Below are 18,405 nucleotides of genomic sequence, written 5' to 3' on the forward strand. Positions count from 1 at the left end.
GGGGAGGGGAAAAGAGGAAACGGAGACGAGATCTGAATGACCCAAAAGCTAGGTACCAAATGTCAGCAAGGGGTCCAGAACCCCCCACGCCATTGGTGATTACACCTATGTCTTGCTGCTGGCAGCCAATCTGGCCAAGGCATGCAAAGTCTTTAAAACGGTCACACTCTTGACATAGTGAGTCAATGTCTAGGAATTTTTCCTAAGGAAATAATCAGAGAGAGATAAAAAATGACTTACACTATCAAAAGACTGGGAAAAAAACATGAATGTTCAACAACAGGTGAGCAGTAAAGTACTTAGGAAATATTTCTAGAACAGCATACTATCTGGCCTTCAAAATCATGTTTCAAAGAATAGTGAACAATGAGACTGTGCTCACAAAACATCAGATTTTTAAAAAGTTAGTAGGAATAGAATGATTTTTTAACTTGTGACATAAACATATACACACATACATTAGTACATCTGGAAGAAAACGCCAAAATAGTGGTTATATAATTGTATTACTTGGTGGGGAAACTTAGGATGATTTTAGTTTTCTGTTCCTAGGTGCCCAAAGCATGGTAACCAGGAAACTGGATGTCTATCACTCACTCTTCAACACTTGGCTTACTGCCACCTCTTCCAGGCAGTCCTCCTGCACTACCCTCCCTTACCCATGTTATTCTAGGTGCTCCCCTGGGACTGGACTCCGGACTGACCTCTGCAACATTCTTTATTCCTGCATCATCAGACTCACTGTATCCCCGTGACACATTCTGCTACTGTAGCCAGAAATTGGGGTGTCTCATTGCTGCATGCCTGGTCTGTGTGGACTCTGACAGATCTTCAGGCTAGAGTGCTGGATTGTGAATGTAATTGAGTACCTGGTCCTCTGTGCCCTGTGCCTCTCAAGCCGAGGAGGGCCAAGCAGACAAGGGTGAGCAAACCACAGCGGAGAGAAAGCTTCTTACCTTGGCCAGCAGGCTTGAAACGCGCTTCACCTCTCCATGTGCCTTCAGCAGCTCCTGCCTGAGCTCCGAGCAGGACTGTTCCAGCTGGTCCTTCTCGGCTCGAGCCACGGTCAGCATTTCCTGGACGTCGCAGCCCTCAGCCATGGGCCCCAGGGGGCTGGCCCCTCCAGTTTTCTGCTCCTCGTTCTCCAGGGAGGCCTGCAAAGACCCGTTCTCTACCTGGAGCCCTTCCACGGGAAGCTGACGCGCTGCTGGGATCTCGGCTGTGGGGCCGCCGCTGTGCTGCTCCAGCTCCAGGCGGGTGGTCAGCTCCCCATTCACCTCCTGCAGGTGCCGGACCAGCTCCAGGGCACTGCGGTGCTCCTCCTCGACGGCGCGCAGGCGGCACGTCAGCTGCTGTTGGATGCTCAGCAGCTTCTCGCGCTCGAAGCGGCCCTGCTCCAGGATCTCTGTGCACTTCTGTTCCAGCTCCAGGATCTTGCCTTCCTGGGCGCCAGGCTCCTCGCCCTTGACACGCTCCTGCAGGAGGGTCATAAGCTTCTCATTCTCCTGGCTCAGCTGCTCCGCCCTCTCCCGGTGCTGATGGAAGGACGTTTCCAGGAGCGTCTTCTCATCCGCCAGCTTCTCATTTTCAGCCGTCAGCTCCTGCACCATCTGCTGCTGGTCAGACAGCTCCTGCAGCGTGGCCTGCAGCTCCTCAGCCGTGCTGTGCTGGTTCTCCTCCATCCTGTGGATCTTCTCTGCCAGGGACGCCAAGGACAGCTCGCTCGCTGTGTTTGGGGAGCTGCCGGCTGCCGAGCACTTGGAGCTCTTGACAAGGCTCCCAGCAGGGGACAGGGGCCCCAGGGTGTCTGCTGGGATGTGTTCGAAGTCAGAGGCATCCGGGGACAAGGAGGCCTTGGTGACATCACTGCTGGAAGAGCCTGATGTCCGCAGGGCACCCTCATGTGGGTTTTTTCTGTACACATCAATTTCACTCAACGCCTCATTCCCCGTCGGGCTCCCGAAGCTGGACTCCTGAGTTATGGACGTCGGGCAGCTGCTGTCCCCGGTGTGACTTGCTCCCCCCTCTGAATCTGGGGAATGCTCAAAATAAGTCAGTTTCTCTTTCAAGGCCCGGTTTTCTTCCTCGAGCTCTGCGAGCTCTTTCTGGAAGCTCTTGTTCTTCTCCTCAAGGGCTCGGATCAAAGGTTCCGAGTCACCTGGCAAGACTGATGCTCCGTCCACACTGGAGTCCAAAGCATCCCCGCCTTCACTGTCCTGAGTCCGTTTCTCCATCCATTTCTTGAGTTCACTTCGGAGCCTGTTGATCTCACTGTCTTTCTCTTTAGCTTCTGCCAAGAGCTCCCGGACCTGGGACTCGAGCACAGCCTTCTCTGCACCTTCATGCTCCGGCCGGGGTCTTGGGGGAGCAGCCCGCACGTGCTTGGTGGGGGTGGGTGTGCTGGAAGAGGTGGGGCTGGTCGTCACTTTCCTTGAGTTGGAGGGACCGCGTGGCACAGTTCTGTCTCTTGAGACACTGACGGCAAGTTCTCGAGGGGCAGGAATGCCTGTCCTCTTGGTAGCTGTCACGGACCCTGAAGAGAGAAGAAACCAGTGAAACAAAGCGAGCACTTTTATGAAGGAAACCCAGTAACTTCAGCTCTCAGGGCACGTGGGCAGCATGGCTGCCACTCTTCCTTCATTGCATCCTCCCTGAAGTACCTACCCAGCTCCAACTGGGGCTTCTGCACCCCTGCCCCCAGCCCTGTGCTTCAGCAGAGCTGAGGCCACGCTGAGCTACTCAGCATCACCCCGTCCCCAGAGACAGCTGCTGCCTCAAAGCACACACCAGCCCCACAGTCAAGGTCAACGAGACACCAGGAGAGAGGTTCCTGGGTGAGCGTCTAAACATACTGGTTGCGGGTGAGTCTGGGGACGGCTGGCAACCATCACGGCAAGAGGAAGGTGAGGATGCAGAGAAGAAAGAAGGAACCAAGCTCTTAGTGGCGCTGCGGAGCTGTGGGTCAGTCACCCTGAGGCTGGCCCTCCAACCACACAAGCCAACAGTCACCTTTCATAAGTCACCTTAAACTAGGTTTTCTGTAACTTGAAACGTAACACAACTGAATTGACAGTTCTGGCAACTAAGCAAAATACAGGATCGCTGTGAATTCTTAAACAAACACTCAAAAAATGTATCATTTGCATTCTGACTGAACAAATTTCATGAAGAAATCAGAAGACCCAAATAATATTGTACTAGGCACAGGCTGATCTGATTCAATGACCTATTGTTTTTAACAAAGTGGGAATACTGTGCTCATTTGTATTCACAAAGAAACAAGAACCAACACGATGAGGGCCCAGCACATTCATCTGCAGTACAGTTTTCAATGCCAAACAGATTTACATAATGTGGAAATGATACAGAATTTAGAACTTACAATAGAAAATGTAAGGTCAGGAATTTATTTTCATCTATACTACCAGTTATTTTTTAACCTTCACCTATACTACATTTTAAATTTTCACTTATACTGTTTACTATGGAAAATGTAAAAAAAAAAAAAAAAAAATCTAGGGGTGAAAACTCAGACATCAATCTCCTAAATGCTCCAAAATGAAACCCACCTTGGAGGTTAAAGTATAAAATGAAAAATCTGGACGTCTTACAAACTCAAAGATGTGTGATGAATCAAGGCTGACTGCAGCAAGTTACACTACAATGGACCGTGGACCGGAGGCCTCTGCTGTGTAGGGAGGGTGGGGGGCAGGGACACATCCACAGCCTGGCAGAGGCCCCAGCCAGCCGAGGCAGAAGCAGGAACCACTGTGGTGAAACAGCTCTGAACCCACTGCCAAGACAGCCACTAAGTCATGAGTAACTGTGTCTCCCAGTGCCCTGGAATCCGGGGGGTGATGTGGAGGCAGACAGTGGACACTGCTGAGTGTCTGACGGCGGATGCCTCTAAAACATTGACATGATGAAGGCTAAGCTGTCGTAGCCACATAGAATAAGACTCAGGTTTTTAAGTTAACCTTTCCAAATTACCAGGGCTTCCCTGGTAGCTCAGAGGGTAAAGCATCTGCCCACAATGCTGGAGACCCAGGTTCAATCCCTGGATCAGGAAGATCCCCTGGAGAAGGCAATGGCAACCCACTCCAGCACTTTTGCCTGGAAAATCCCATGGACAGAGGAGCCTGGCAGGCTATAGTCCTTGGGGTTGCAAAGAGTTGGACACAACTGAGCAACTTCACTTCACTTTCCAAATCAAGTTACTAGAAAGCTAAGAGCACGGTAACACACGTGTGATGCATGGCTGTGTCCTGGTGCCTCCGGTACACCACAATAAATGCTCAGTAAAGAAAAGATGTGTTTAAATGCCCTTGTAAAGTGAAGACTGAAATCACTAAGCAATAAACCTTTTCATCACACCAGTCTTCTGGAGTGAAGTAACCTTGGCAAGGACCCGAATGAAAATTGAGGGATAACTAAAGTTTCAACTTAATGATAGTGAGGACATGCAACACTGAATATCCAGGACCGACTGTCACGGTATCTGCATTCCTGATAACGCCACTAAAGCAAGGCTCCTTTCAGCTGTCTGTTGACTGGGAAGAATGATGTGGACAGCAGCAGCCCACCTCTGCCATCGTGGCAGCGGCAGCTTCACTGCTTCCTCTTGCTGACAGTCTCAGTCTGTCCGCCACTTGGGTGTTACTTATGCCTTATCTAAACTACTAGGAATTTGTTGACATCAAACCCAAGTCCATTTATGAATTATATCCAGTTGCGGATTACAAAGCACGCAACCCAGCTGTACTTTCATAACATCTGTTCTTTTTTTGGTTCTCGCTGCTTCGTCATCACTTGACAATCAGTGTACTTGCCTCCTTACCTTCTTTAAAAGGCTCTTCCCATCTCTGGACACATCTTTTCAGAAACTATCATTAGCTGAGCATAAGTTGAGAGTGCTGCTAAAATTCATCACTGGACCAAACTAAAGTGGTAATACTTCCCCCTCTGCATCAAGACATCCCATCACGGCCACTGGCAGGGTTGGGGGTACAGTCCCCCAGCTTACCATGTCATAAACCAGAAGGGTTCTTCCTCCCAGTCTCCTTCAAGAACTGAGTTCAGAGGCGTCAGCTCAGAGCCATTCAGCCTGGGCAGGTTCCCCAGCCCAGGAAAGCTGAGCAGGGAGACAGCCGGGGTGGCTAGAGCCTAGGCTGATGGGCAGGGCCCGGCGTGGTAGGCACCCTTGCGTCTTTCCTCTTCTGATCACTGTTTATTTGTGCCAAGGATAGCTGTCTGGCTACAAGAAGTTAAAAGCAAGCTCTGCCTAATACAATAATATTTTTAAACCATGTTTGACATGTTACATTTCACAACACCAGAGGAGAAACTGTATTATCTTGTGGCTGATCACAGGTGCATCAAAGTGTGTGTCACAGACACACGCACAAGGAGGGGAGAGGACGCGTAGGACAGGGAGTGCTGAGCTGGTCGACAGTGAGTAGTTCTCCTGATTCTTTTTTACGTTATATTTATGCCATAAAGTAAGAAAGAGGGAACACAGGGAACTACTCTGTGGTGACCTAAGTGCAAAGGAAATCTGAAAAAGATAGGATATATGTATACAAATGGCTGATTCAGTTTGCTGTACAGCAGAAACTGACACAACACTGTAAAGCAACTATACTCCAATAAAACTTAAAAAAAAAAAAGGGAAAAATCCTATCATAACAATACACAGAGAGAAAATGGGGTGGGAAAAAAAATCTTTCCATAGAACAAAGCATGTTTAAAATAAACAACAGTGCAGTCATTTAAATTATTGATAAGGTTTTAAGCAGTGGTTCTCATGAGCTGAAGGTAAAACACTTTCAGTCTCTTTCTGATTTCCTCATCTTACCCAAAGAATCTGTTCCTGGGGCTGCTCTGTGTGATGTGTGTCAGGTTGGGGGAAAGGGTGGCATTCTGAAGTAAACCATTAACCTTTCGTTTATTCACCAAGGATTCGAGTCCTGCTCTACAGAGACACACAATTCACAAGATTGCATGCTGCCTGCCTGGTCTCCTAACACAAGCAGACTCGCTCATTCTATCTCTAAAAATCTAAAACTACCAGGTTACTCTGTATTATAACTCTTTATAACCTTTTTTAAAAAATAAGATAATACACTTTAAAAAAATATTTATTTTTATTTACTTGGCTGTGCCAGGTCTTGGTTGCGGCATGTGGGGGTCTTAGTTCCCTGACCAGGGATGGACCCCAGGCACCCTGCACTGGGAGCACAGAGTCTTAGCCACCAGGGAAGTCCTTTTGTAACCTTTTTCTTGGAAAATTCCAGTAATTTCTTTACTGTCAAATCTAATCTCCCCGGACTCCTCATCCATTTCCGCTCTTGGCTGGTGGCTCACTTTTGAGAATCTTTGCTCTCTGCAGTCACAAAATATTCTGACAGTGGTACCAGCCATCTTTCAGTTTCCCCCATCAGAGAAGAACATATTTAAAGCCTCCTTCCTCCTTTCTTTTTGTAACCAGCCAGGCAGTCACCCAGATGTATTAATTAGCTTTGAGAGGGTCTCCATGTTTTTCCTTTCCTTTCAGTCTGACTCTAGTCCAGGTCCTTGGAACGTTCCATTGAAATTTCTGAAACATTCTCACAGGTCTTTCTGGTTCCAGCCTCCCCCACCTGTAAGATGTTCTGGATCCATATCCCTTAAGTAAGCCTCATTTTCTATTCCAGACTCTGTATGTATTTCCCGTCAAACTTCTTCCTGTGGTTTCAAGGTCACGCATACCAGCCACAGCCAACCGTATTCATCATTTGCACCTTTCTGCTCCCCACAACCCTCACTGAGCTCTTGCCAGTGTCCCCAGGGTCCCCAATACACCTGTGACTTGTGGAAATGTCATTCCCTTCCCACTGGATCCTTCTAACCAGCATTTAAACATATTCAATTCTCTTCAATTAAAAGACACATGCACCCAGTGTTCACTGCAGCACTATTCACAAGAGCCAAGGCATGGAAACAACCTAAATGTCCATCAATAGATGACTGGATAAAGAATAGCGTATATGAAAGTGAAAGTGACTCAGCGTGTCCAACTCTTTGCGACCCCACGGACTATACAGTCCATGGAATTCTCCAGGCCAGAATAATGGAATGGGTAACCGTTCCCTTCTCCAGGGGATCTTCCTAACCCAGGGATCAAACCCAGGTCTCCACATTGCAGGTGGATTCTTTACCACCTGACCCACAAGGGAAACCCAAGAATACTGGAGTGGGTAGCCTATCCCTTCTCCAGCAGATCTTCCCGACACAGGAATCGAACAGGGGTCTCCTGCATTGCAGGTGGATTCTTCACCAACTGAGCTATCAGGGAAGCCCCATGTGTATATATACAATGGAATATTACTTGGCCATAAAAAAGAACAAAATAATGCCATTTGTAGCAACATGGGAAAGACTGAAGGCAAAAGGACCAGCGGGTGGCAGAGGATAAGATGGTTGGATAGCATCACTGACTCAATCGACATGAATCTGAGCAAATTCTGGGAGACAGTGAAGGACAGGGAAGCCTGGTGTGCTGTAGTCCATGGGGTCACAAAGAGTCAAACATGACTTAGCAACTGAGAAACAACAAGTAACAGGGATGGACCTAGAGATTGTCATACTGAGTGAAGTCAGTCAGACAGAAAAAGACAAATATCATGTAATATCACTTATATGTGGAATCTAAAAAAAATTACAAATGAATTTATTTACAAAACAGAAATAGACTCACAGACATAGAAAACAAACTTATGGTTACCAGGGGGAAGCAAGGGAGTGGGGCAGAAGGATAAATTAGGAGCTTAACAGAAACATACCACTATACATAAAATAGATAAATAGCAAGGATCTACTGTATAGCACAGGAACTGTAGTTACTATCTTGTATTAATAATAACCTATAATGGAAAAGAATCTGAAAAAGAATAGATATATTTATACATACAACTGAATCACTTTGCTTATACCTGAAACTAACATTGTAAATCAACTAGACTCTAATAAAAGTTTTTAAGAATTTAAAAAAAAGAGTATCTGAGTCCACACCTTCCTTCAGCTAGTCTCTGATCTGTCCCTACGTGTCCCAGCAGAATCCCGCCCCGCAATGCACTTCCAGGTTGTCTGCATTTCTTCCCCCTCATCCCCTCCTCTGCCCACTCCCATTACTCAATCAAACAGTGTCTGCTGAGCTTATCAGTGGCTTCCACTGCAACATCCAATGCAGTGGGTGTTTTCAATCCTCTCAGCAGGGCTGGACTTTTTGACATGGGTCTCTGATGTCATACTGACCTAGTTCTCTCTGACCTCAGCAGCCACCCCATGTGGCCCCCCACCTCCCACTCTCTGCATGCTGGAAGTCTTCAGATCCAGGTCCTGGGCCATTCCTCTTCTCTTATTACAAGTATTTTCCTGGTGCTTCTACTCAATCCCATGAGCTTAAACACCACCTGTATTCTGATGACTCTCACATCAACTCTCTTATATGGATCTCTCCTCTGACAACATATGAACATCAAACTACTCACTTGATAAGCATAATTGAATTATCACAAAAGTATTTCAAACTAGATAAAAGGGAGAAAGAAAAGCTAGGAAAGTGTGAACAATGTGTAAAGGCCCTGGAGTACATGGAGGGGCTGATGAGAAAGAAGGCTAATGGCCATAGGGTGCTCAGGGCAGGTCTCACCACTGAAATTCAAGGTTACACACATTCGCTAAAACAAGGCCAGGATGCTATGAAAAAGTAATAGAAAAAGCTCTAGCTCTCAGAAAGTTTAAATATGTTTGTCAAATCAAAAGATTCAATGGAAGGAATACAATGCAAAATGAAGGAATTCTCTCAATGTGTACGAGAAAATGGAAACAAGATGAAAATCGAAAGGATAAACATACAGGGCCAAACCAGGCAATCAAATAATCAATTAATAGAAATTCCAGAACTATAGATGAGTGGAAACAGAGCAAAGGAAATAATCAAAGAGCAATTCCCCAAATTTGAGGAAGGTGTCGATAGAATTTATGTCAGGCAAAACAAAAAATAGATCCACAAGGAGATAGATAAATATTTTTAAAGTTTCAGAACACCAAGAATGTATAAAAGTTTGGGGAAGGGGTGTGAACTGAGAATGAGCCTGGCCATCATCATGTATTGGGTTGGCCAAAGAGTTTGTTCAGGTTTTCCATAAGATCTTACAGAAAAACCTGAATGAAGTTTTTGGCCAACCCAGTATTAGCAATACTGAATTCTAGAAGGCAACAAAGCAAATGCCTACAGAGTTCTGTGGGAAAATGATTTTTAACCTAGATTTCTATACCCAACCTAACTGCAAATCAATTAGAGAGGCAGAAAACACATGTCAAAACATGCACAGACTCAGAAAATTAAAACTGCCAACACCTTTTCTGAGGAAGTTATTCAAGGATGTGCTCCAGGAAAACAATGAAGCAAACCAAACAGAAGAGGATGAGTCATCCAGGAAGCCTGGCCTTATCAGAAGAAAGCAGTCAAGGGAAGTCTCGGATGGTGTCCATGGAGCAAGTCTGGAGAACAAGTCCATGCTGGGTTGAGAGGATCAAGTGTCTAAGAAGGGAGGTTTCTTTAATAGAACACCTCATTGGAAGAAGAGTCGGGGGGCGGGGGGAGTGAGGATATAATAAAAATAGTGAAAAACAGAAACCTTACAAAAACAAGAAACTGCATAAAGGTAACAAAATCATAGCACATGACTGCACTCTGCAGGGAAGCCTATCTTGCTGTTGTTCAGGCCCTAAGTCATGTCCAGCTGTTTGCAACCCTATAGACTACAGCACGCAGGCCTCCCTGTCCCTCACTATCTCCCGGAGTTTGCCCAAGTTCATGTCCATTGAATCAGTGATGCTATCCACCCATCTCATCCTCTGCCGCCTCTTCTCTCCTTTTATCCTCAGTCTTTCTCAGAAGCCTATCTTTGTAGTCATAATAACATTAGTACTACTTAAATTTACCTATACCAAAGTAGGAAAGACTGTTTTATAGAACATTTGAATACTATCATCCTTGTTAGCCAAAAAAAAAAAAAATTAAAGTACCAATAGAAGAAATTGAGAGGTAGAAGACCAGGTGAAGAAAGCTGGAAGAAAGGGTTGTGACAATTTCCAACCTCATCTCATAAATGGAGAGTCAAAGAGACTAAATATAGTTGGCAAAACAAGAAAAAAAGATGAACTACATTATTAAAATAAAAGAGGTAACCAGGAAAGGAATTAAAAACAGTGATATGACACTGGGAGGAGGCAAAAGGTTATGAGTTAAATTCTCACCTATCATTGTGAGGGTCAACAAAGTGTCTACATGTGAAAAACTGAAAAACAGCAATGTCAACAGAATGATTAGACAGGCCACAGACTAGGAGGAAAAAAATCTGCAATAGATGTATCTGATAAAGGACCGTTAGCCAAAACACACAAAGAACTCAACAATAAGAAAATGAACAACCTAGTTAATGGGCAAAATATCTGAACAGAAACCTCACCAAGGAAGATAAACAGATGGCAAATAAGCAGGTGAAGAGATGCTCATACATCATCAGGGAATTGAAAATTAAAACAAGGACATACCACTGCACACCAATTTTAGAGTTGCGAAAGCCCAAAACACAACACCAAATGCTGGTCTGGATGTGGAGCAACAGGAAGTCGTACTTCTACTGGTGGGAACACAGAATTGTACAGCCACTTGTGAAGACAGATCGGTGGTTTCTTTGTTGTTGTTGACCTAGGGGGCTCATCTTCTGACATCATATCTTATTGCCTTTTCTTACCATCCATGGGGTTCTCCAGGCAAGAATACTGGAGCGGGTTGCCATTTCCTTCTTCAGAGGACCACATATTGTCAGAACTCTTCACTATGACCTGTCCATCTTGGGTGGCCCTGCACAGCACAGCTCATAGTTTCATGGAGTTACACAAGCCCCTTCAACATAACAAGGCTGTAATCCATGAAGGGGATTCAGCAATTGTACTTCCTGGTATTTCCCCAAATGAGTTGAAAACTAACGTCCACACAAAAACCTCTAAGTGGATACTGATAGCAGCTTTAGTCATAGATGCCAAAACTTGGAAGCAGTCAAGATGTCCTTCAGTGGGTGAATGGCTAAACTGTGGTACATCAGCCAGTGGAACATTAATCAGCACTAAAAAGAAATGAGCTGTCAAGCCGTGAAAAGACACAGAAGAACCTTAAATGCATATGATTAAGTGAATGAGGCGAATTTGAAAAGGCTACATTCTGTGATTCCAACCACTAACATATGACACTCTGGAAAAAACAAAACTATGGAGATACTGAAAAGATCAGTGATTGCCAGGATTTTAAAGGAAGGGGATGGGAATAGGCAGGGGAGGATTTTTATTTATTTGGCTCTAGTTGTATCTAGTTGCAGCATGCAGGATCTAAAGTTCCCTGTTGTTGTTCAGTTGCTAAGTCGTGTCTAATTCTTTGTGATCCCAATGGACTGTAGCCCGCCAGGATCCTGTCCAAGGGATTTCTCTGTCAAGAATACTGAAGTGGGTTGCCATTTCTTCCTCCAGGGGATCTTCCTGACCCAGGGATCAAACCCGCATCTCCTGCATTGCAGGTGGATTCTTTACCACTGAGCCACTAGGGAAGCCCTTTCATAGTAAAGGTCTCGCCCTATTTCACTATTTAACCAGTGCATCTCCTACTTTGTTAATAAGATTTAAGGAAAAGAAATGCGAGTGTTTGTGGACGCTGTGGAAGCCAGTAATCTGCAGCTGGTTTTATAGGCAGTGCTGGTCCTTTGGACTTAGAACAAATGAGATAAAACAGGAAAGCCTGAGGCAACTCAAGCTCTGCCATAAGGAACTGGGTCTCTTATCGCATCTCCAGCTCCACCTCACCTGTGGTAGGAAGTATTTCCATGGGCTGCCTTTTGCAGAGTCTCAATAGTTTTTCCTAAAGGTTCACGCATTCCTCACATTAAAGTTCACGGAAACTCCCTTTGCAAAGCAAACAGAGGAAAAAAATACACACAAGTGAGCCAAACTACTTGCTCATCTTGCTTCCTTCACTAAAGGCAACCAGTACAGCCCACATTCAGAGACGACTTCTGCAACCAGATACATGTTTTGTCTCATCTTCCTGTTTCTTTTTCCAGAACACAGAATTAATTTTGCTCATGGTCCCCTTGGTCAGCAACTCGGGTAGAGTCTAAAAAACACCCGTAAATCTGTGTTCTTCTCCTTCCCAAAGACCTACTCTGGACCTCGGCCACCACGCACGGAGCTCTAGAACCAGGGGGCTTCTAAACAAAAGACCCCTAACATTAAGAGGGGGCTCTGGCCTGAGGGAGGACACAGTGGCCGCTCTGTGTTGGGTTCAAAGCAAGATGGGGCAGGAGACAAAGCAGCAGTGTTTGGAGAAGAGCTTCTTCCAGGCGGCCCACATGGCGCTCAGTTCGTCATCTCCAGGAGGAGCCAGAATGCAAACCACCGCTGGATGGGCTGCTCCAGCAGGCTGGCTGAAAGGGGCAGAGGCAGCTGGTTTCCACTGAGACCCAAGTGGCCTGGGATTTGCTCTGCAGGCCACGTGGGCCTTCGGCTCCACTGTGCAGGTCAAATGCCAGCCTTCCCACCTGACCTGAGGGCTGGCACCTCCACACAGGAATCCCCCAGCACCCTCGGTGTCTCCAGGCAGCAAACGCTGAGTGAGGGGGGATGGGGGTGGTGGAGCTGTGGTGAAAGCAAAGACTTGCCCCTCCCTGGGCAGCAGAGATGGGAAAAGATGGACTCCATGAGGCCTGACGCAGAGCAGAATGACCCATCCTGGATCACTATTTAACTCTAATTCTCTAAAATGGGGTTTCCCTGGTGGCTCAGACAGTAAAGAATCTGTCTGCCAGTGCAGAAGATCTAGGTTCGACCCCTGGGTCGGGAAGATCCCCTGGAGGAGGGAATGGCAACCCACTCCTGTATTCTTGCCTGGGAATCCCATGGACAGAAGAGCCTGGTGGGCTGCAGTCCTTGCGGGGGGTCACAAAGAGTCTGACATGATTGAGTGACTAAACACTAATACTTCTCTGAAATGAGACACGTGGCTTTATCTCACAGTGGTCACTGAGAAACTTCCAAGTTCCAGCATTATAAGGGATTAAATTTACCTGAATTTGCGAGTGGAGCAACAAGAGAATTAGGTCAACTGGGCAAGCTGAATCCTATTTACTTGAATTAGCATCACTTTTTTCTTTTCTTTTCTTTTTTTTTAAACCACCCATAGGTCAAAACATACAAAGAACTTTAAGGCGCTGTCCACATTCTTTAAACTGGAGTTCACCACGTAGGCGGTTACAACAGTTCTTTACATTGTGGGGCACTTTGGTTCTCAAAGCATTTTCTACATAATATATGAGGTTCACAAAAGTCAGCTGGCAACACATTGCTATCTTCACTTTTTGGACAAGGAAAATGAGTCTGACAGGCCTCACATTTTGCCCAAGGGTCATAAAATAAGTATGTCTTCTGATAGCTATTCTTGTTGCCCAGTCATGTCCAACTCTTTGTGACCCCATGGATTGTACCCTGTCAGGCTCCTCTGTTTATGGGATTCCCAGGCAAGAATACTGGAGTGGGTTGCCATTCCCTCCTCCAGGGGATCTTCCTGATCCAGGGAACGAACCTATGTCTCCTGCATTGTGAGGCAGATTCTTTATGAGCCAAGCCATGTGGGAAGCCCTAAGGAGGCACCAAACAGTGTTATTTCAGAACTGGAAGACACAGAAATCATGTGGCCTGATCTTTCATGCAAAGTAGTATCGACAGCATCCAGCTTCCGTGGCTATTTTAAACTCTTACATTGAACACGGCATCAGCTGTTTCCACTGCTGAGCAGCTCAAAGAGCCAGACAATCCTTCTTTCTTTCCAACTGGCTGAACGCAGTCTTGGTTCACATGACACACGTGGGTTCCAGTTCTGAAACAATCTGGAACCATGAAGAACAAACGGCTTTCCTGTCCCCCATGACGTCTGAACATCTGAGACCCACTTTCATCCCCCTTGGCCTTCTATTCTTGAAGCAGGACATCCTTAACCCTTCTGACCCAGCCTCCCAGGTCCTGGGGCCAGTCACTGGATGAACGGCCTGGTGACTGAGTTCTGCCTCTAAGAGAGCAAAGTCCCTCTGCTGTTTCAAAAATCTCAAAATGCTGCAGATGTGGTCACTCAGAGTTTTCATAGCAGAAAACCCAACTCAAGCTTGCAGTCATAAGAAGAGAGGAAATGCTTGCAGAACTGGAAGTCCAGGCACAGCCTGACTTCAGGTCAGCTCAGCGGTAAGATGTCCCTGGGGCCTGTTTCTCTCCAGCCTTCACATCTGCTTCCTGGATAGGCACAGTGGCCTCGTGGCCACAGTATGCCTCAGGCAGCTCCAGGCCTCATGTCTGCACATCCCAAATCCAATGAAGAGAACTCTCTCTCCCAGAAGCCCCGACAATGTCTCTTCAAATCTCGATCTGAGGGTCTGAACCATCCTTGACTCACTGAGGCCAAGGGATCAGCTGACCTGCTGGAAGTGGAGAAATGGTGAATCAGGCAAGGAGAATGCCTCAAAGAAGAGGGAAGGAGATGCTGGGTGCAGACACCAAAGTTTCAGAAAGTGTTCGTATTGTGGTCTGAGCAGAGCTGGGTAAGTTTCCTGGTAGAGTACATCAGTGTTGGAGTGCAACACAGAGAAAATGGCACAGTTTATTCCAGCTCAAAGCAAATAAACAAAAACGGCTTCAGATCCCAGCAGGGGATCAGATAAGATCAGTCGTTCACTCCTGTCCGACTCTTTACGACCCCGTGAATTGCAGCACGCCAGGCCTCCCTGTCCATCACCAACTCCCGGAGTTCACTCAGACTCACGTCCATCAAGTCAGTGATGCCATCCAGCCATCTCATCCTCTGTCATCCCTTTCTCCTCCTGCCCCCAATCCCTCCTAGCATCAGAGTCTTTTCCAATGAGTCAACTCTTCGCATGAGGTGGCCAAAGTACTGGAGTTTCAGCTTTAGCATCATTTCTTCCAAAAAAATCCCAGGGCTGATCTCCTTCAGAATGGACTGGGTGGATCTCCTTGCAGTCCAAGGGACTCAAGAGTCTTCTCCAACACCACAGTTCAAAAGCATCAGTTCTTCGGCGCTCAGCCTTCTTCACAATCCAACTCTCACATCTATCAGCAGGGGACAGTAGGCATCAATTAAGAATGGAAATTGTGAATCAACAGATGAATGGATAAAGAAGATTGAGAGAGAGATATATACACACACAGAATGGAATATTACTCAGCCATAAAAAGAAGGATATAATCCCATATGAAGCAACATGGATGGACCTAGAGATTGTCATACTGAGTGAAGTAAATCAGACAGAGGAAGACAAATATTATACGGTGTCACATACATGTGGAATCCAAAATACAACACAAGTTAACATACCTACAAAACAGAAACAGACCCATAGACACAGACGACAGACTTGTGGTTGTCAAGGGGGAGGGAGGAGTGGGGAGAGGGGAAGTTTGGGACTGGCAGAGGCAAACTACTACATATAGGGTGGATAAGCAACAAAGTCCTACTGTATAGCACAGGAAACTATTATTAATATAGTTAATATCCTGGGATAAGTCATAGTGGAAAAGAATATGAAAAGAATATATATATGTATAACTAAGTCAGTTTGCAGTATAGCAGAAATTAACAAAACTGTAAATCAACTATACTTCAATAAAACTTTTTAAAATGTATACTGTTTGCCATACATTTTAGTGCATATAATGTGTAATATATAATACATATACATAACACTGGGTTTCTCAGGTGATGCAGTGCTAAAGAATACACCTGCCAATGCAGAAGATCAGGGTTCAATCCCTGGGTTGGGAAGATCCCCTGGAGGAGGAGATGGCAACCCACCCCAGTATTCTTGCCTGGGAAACCCCATGGACAGAAGGGCCTGGAGGGATACAGTCTATGGAATCACAAAGAGATGGACATGACTGAAACAACTCAGCACATATGCATGAGTATTTTTAAGTATTATGCATACATAATACTTAAAAATAAAACATTAAATAAAAAAAGACCAAATGGGATAGTTAAGAGTTCTGATTATAACTAGGCAAACCTTTCTTGTTTACTAATGGTTTACCTACATGCAGGCTTCCCCTGTGGCTCAGATGGTAAAGAATCTGCCTGCAATACAGGAGACCCAGGTTCGATCTCAGAGTCGGGAAGATTCCCTGGAGAAGGAAATGGCAATTTACTCTAGTAGTCCTGCCTAGAGAATTCCATGGACTTAGGAGCCTGGTGGGCTACAGTCCATGGGGTCACAAAGAATCAGACACAACTGAGTGATTTCACTTACCTGCATCCAACACATAGCTGGGATCAGATCCAGGATGGTTCATGTGCCCTGAGAGTATGACCACTGTCACAGTTATGCTATTATTTACCAAACCCTCATGCTGCAGTTACTGCTGTTTCAGGACCAGTCTTCCCATAACTTTAATACTTTGTTGTTGTTCAGTCACTAAGTTGTGTCTGACTTTTTGCAACCCCATGGACTGCAGAAGGCCAGGCTTCCCTGTCCATCACCAACTCCTGGAGCTTGCTCAAACTCATGTCCAATGAGTCAGTGATGCCATCCAACCATCTCATTCTCTGTCCCCTCCTTCTCCTCCTGCTTTCAATCTTTCCCAGCATCAGAGTCTTTTCCAATGAGTCAATTCTTTGGCTATCAGGTGGCCAAAGTACTGGAGATTCAGCTTCAGCATCAGTCCTTCCAATGAATATTCAGGGTCGATTTCCTTTAGAATGGACTGGTTGATCTCCGTGCAGTCCAAGGGACTCTCAAGAGTCTTCTCCAGCACCACAGTTCAAAAGCATCAATTCTTCAGTCTTCAGCCTTCTTTATGGTCCAACTCTCACATTCATACATGACTACTGGAAAAATCATAGCTTTGACTATCAGACATGTGTCAGCAAAGGGATGTCTCTGCTTTTTAATACGCTGTCTAGGTTTGTCATAGCTTTCCTTCCAAGGAGCAAGTATTTTAATTTCATGGCTGTAGTCACTGTTCAAAGTGATTTTGGAGTCCAAGAAAATACAAATTCACCATTTCCACTTTTTCTCCATCTATTTGCCATGAAGTGATGGGACTGAATGCCATGATCTTAGTTTTTTAATGTTGAGTTTTAAGCCAGCTTTTTCATTCTCCTCTCTCACTCTCATCAAGAGGCTCTTTAGGTCCTCCTCACTTTCTGCCATTAGGGTGGTATCATCTGCATATCTGACTGCATATCTGAGGTTGTTGGTATTTCTCCCAGCATCTTGATTCTAGCTTGTGCCACTGTTTCAGGACAAGTCTCCCATAACTTCAATGCTTTAGACAACCGTTATACTTTGTGGTTCTGTGGGGCAGGAACTCAGGAGGGGTGGTGGCTGAGGCTGGACTGGCTCAATCCCATGGCCCAGCAGTGGGGAGCTCGGCTGGGTCTGGTGGGAGTCCCGATAGGGTATAGCCTCTCAGCATGGTGGGCTCAGGGTTCCCAGCATCCCTGTTTCTGAAAACAAGGGACCTTCACGACTTCTTGTAGCCCAGCCACAGAGGTCACACGGCATCACCTCTGTTGTATCTAGTGGTCGGAGCACTCCAGCAGGTAGACGAAACAGAGCTGCATCTTATGAAGAGGAACACACCAACTGTGCGCCTGTTCCCTAAACTGTTCACTGTGCCACCTAGACATGAAGCCAACAACCAGCTTCCTGACGGTCCGGTAGTCCCTAAGGCACAACGAAGACACTGGTAAAGTCCATTCTGCTAGGCACACAACTCTGGGTGGCTTGCACTTTCCTGGACAAGATGGTCCCACTTCCTCACTATTAACACATGCAAGGGCATACAGAGATAACAACGCTCTTTCTAAAACTGAAATAACCAAAACCCCCTACTTTCCTGAGCCATTGACATGAAATATGAGACATGGAAAGAATGCATTCTTTCATGTGGAGACAAAAGAGCTTAGTCTCTTGTTTGGGATCATGATATACACACACATGACATAAAGCTGCAAACACTCTTCTGTGAATTCTATTTCATCTCATTAGAATACAAGCATTTATAGCCTTCCAGGACAGTGGGAAGACATTTTGCTGCTCTATTTAATAATATAATACATCCTAAGAATGATGTCTTGCAATTTATTCACTGTTTCTAGATTTGGGCCACTATAAAAAAAGAGTACTGAAATTAACAAACTTTTTCTACATTCACTGCATACTTGAGTAGTGCTGCTTTTACATCTAGAGGACAAAACCCCCCAAATGGAGCTGCTTTGTCAGAAGAAACGTGTATTTTTCAATCTCAACA

The 18,405-nt window shown here is 45.7% G+C and overlaps 1 protein-coding gene across 8 annotated transcripts in view; it reads right to left on the reverse strand.

The window, feature by feature from the left end:
• Positions 1-18,405, reverse strand: part of SPECC1 (sperm antigen with calponin homology and coiled-coil domains 1) — a 233,255-nt gene that overhangs the window by 105,275 nt on the left and 109,575 nt on the right. For all 8 annotated transcript variants that reach the window (XM_070389555.1, XM_070389551.1, XM_070389554.1 and 5 more), the window contains one exon: positions 957-2,533. In XM_070389555.1, the coding sequence (XP_070245656.1) occupies positions 957-2,533 (1,577 nt within the window). The remainder of the gene's footprint in view (positions 1-956; positions 2,534-18,405) is intronic.

Source organism: Bos mutus, chromosome 19 (genome assembly GCF_027580195.1).
Source record: "Bos mutus isolate GX-2022 chromosome 19, NWIPB_WYAK_1.1, whole genome shotgun sequence".
NCBI classification, from domain to species: domain Eukaryota; kingdom Metazoa; phylum Chordata; class Mammalia; order Artiodactyla; family Bovidae; genus Bos; species Bos mutus.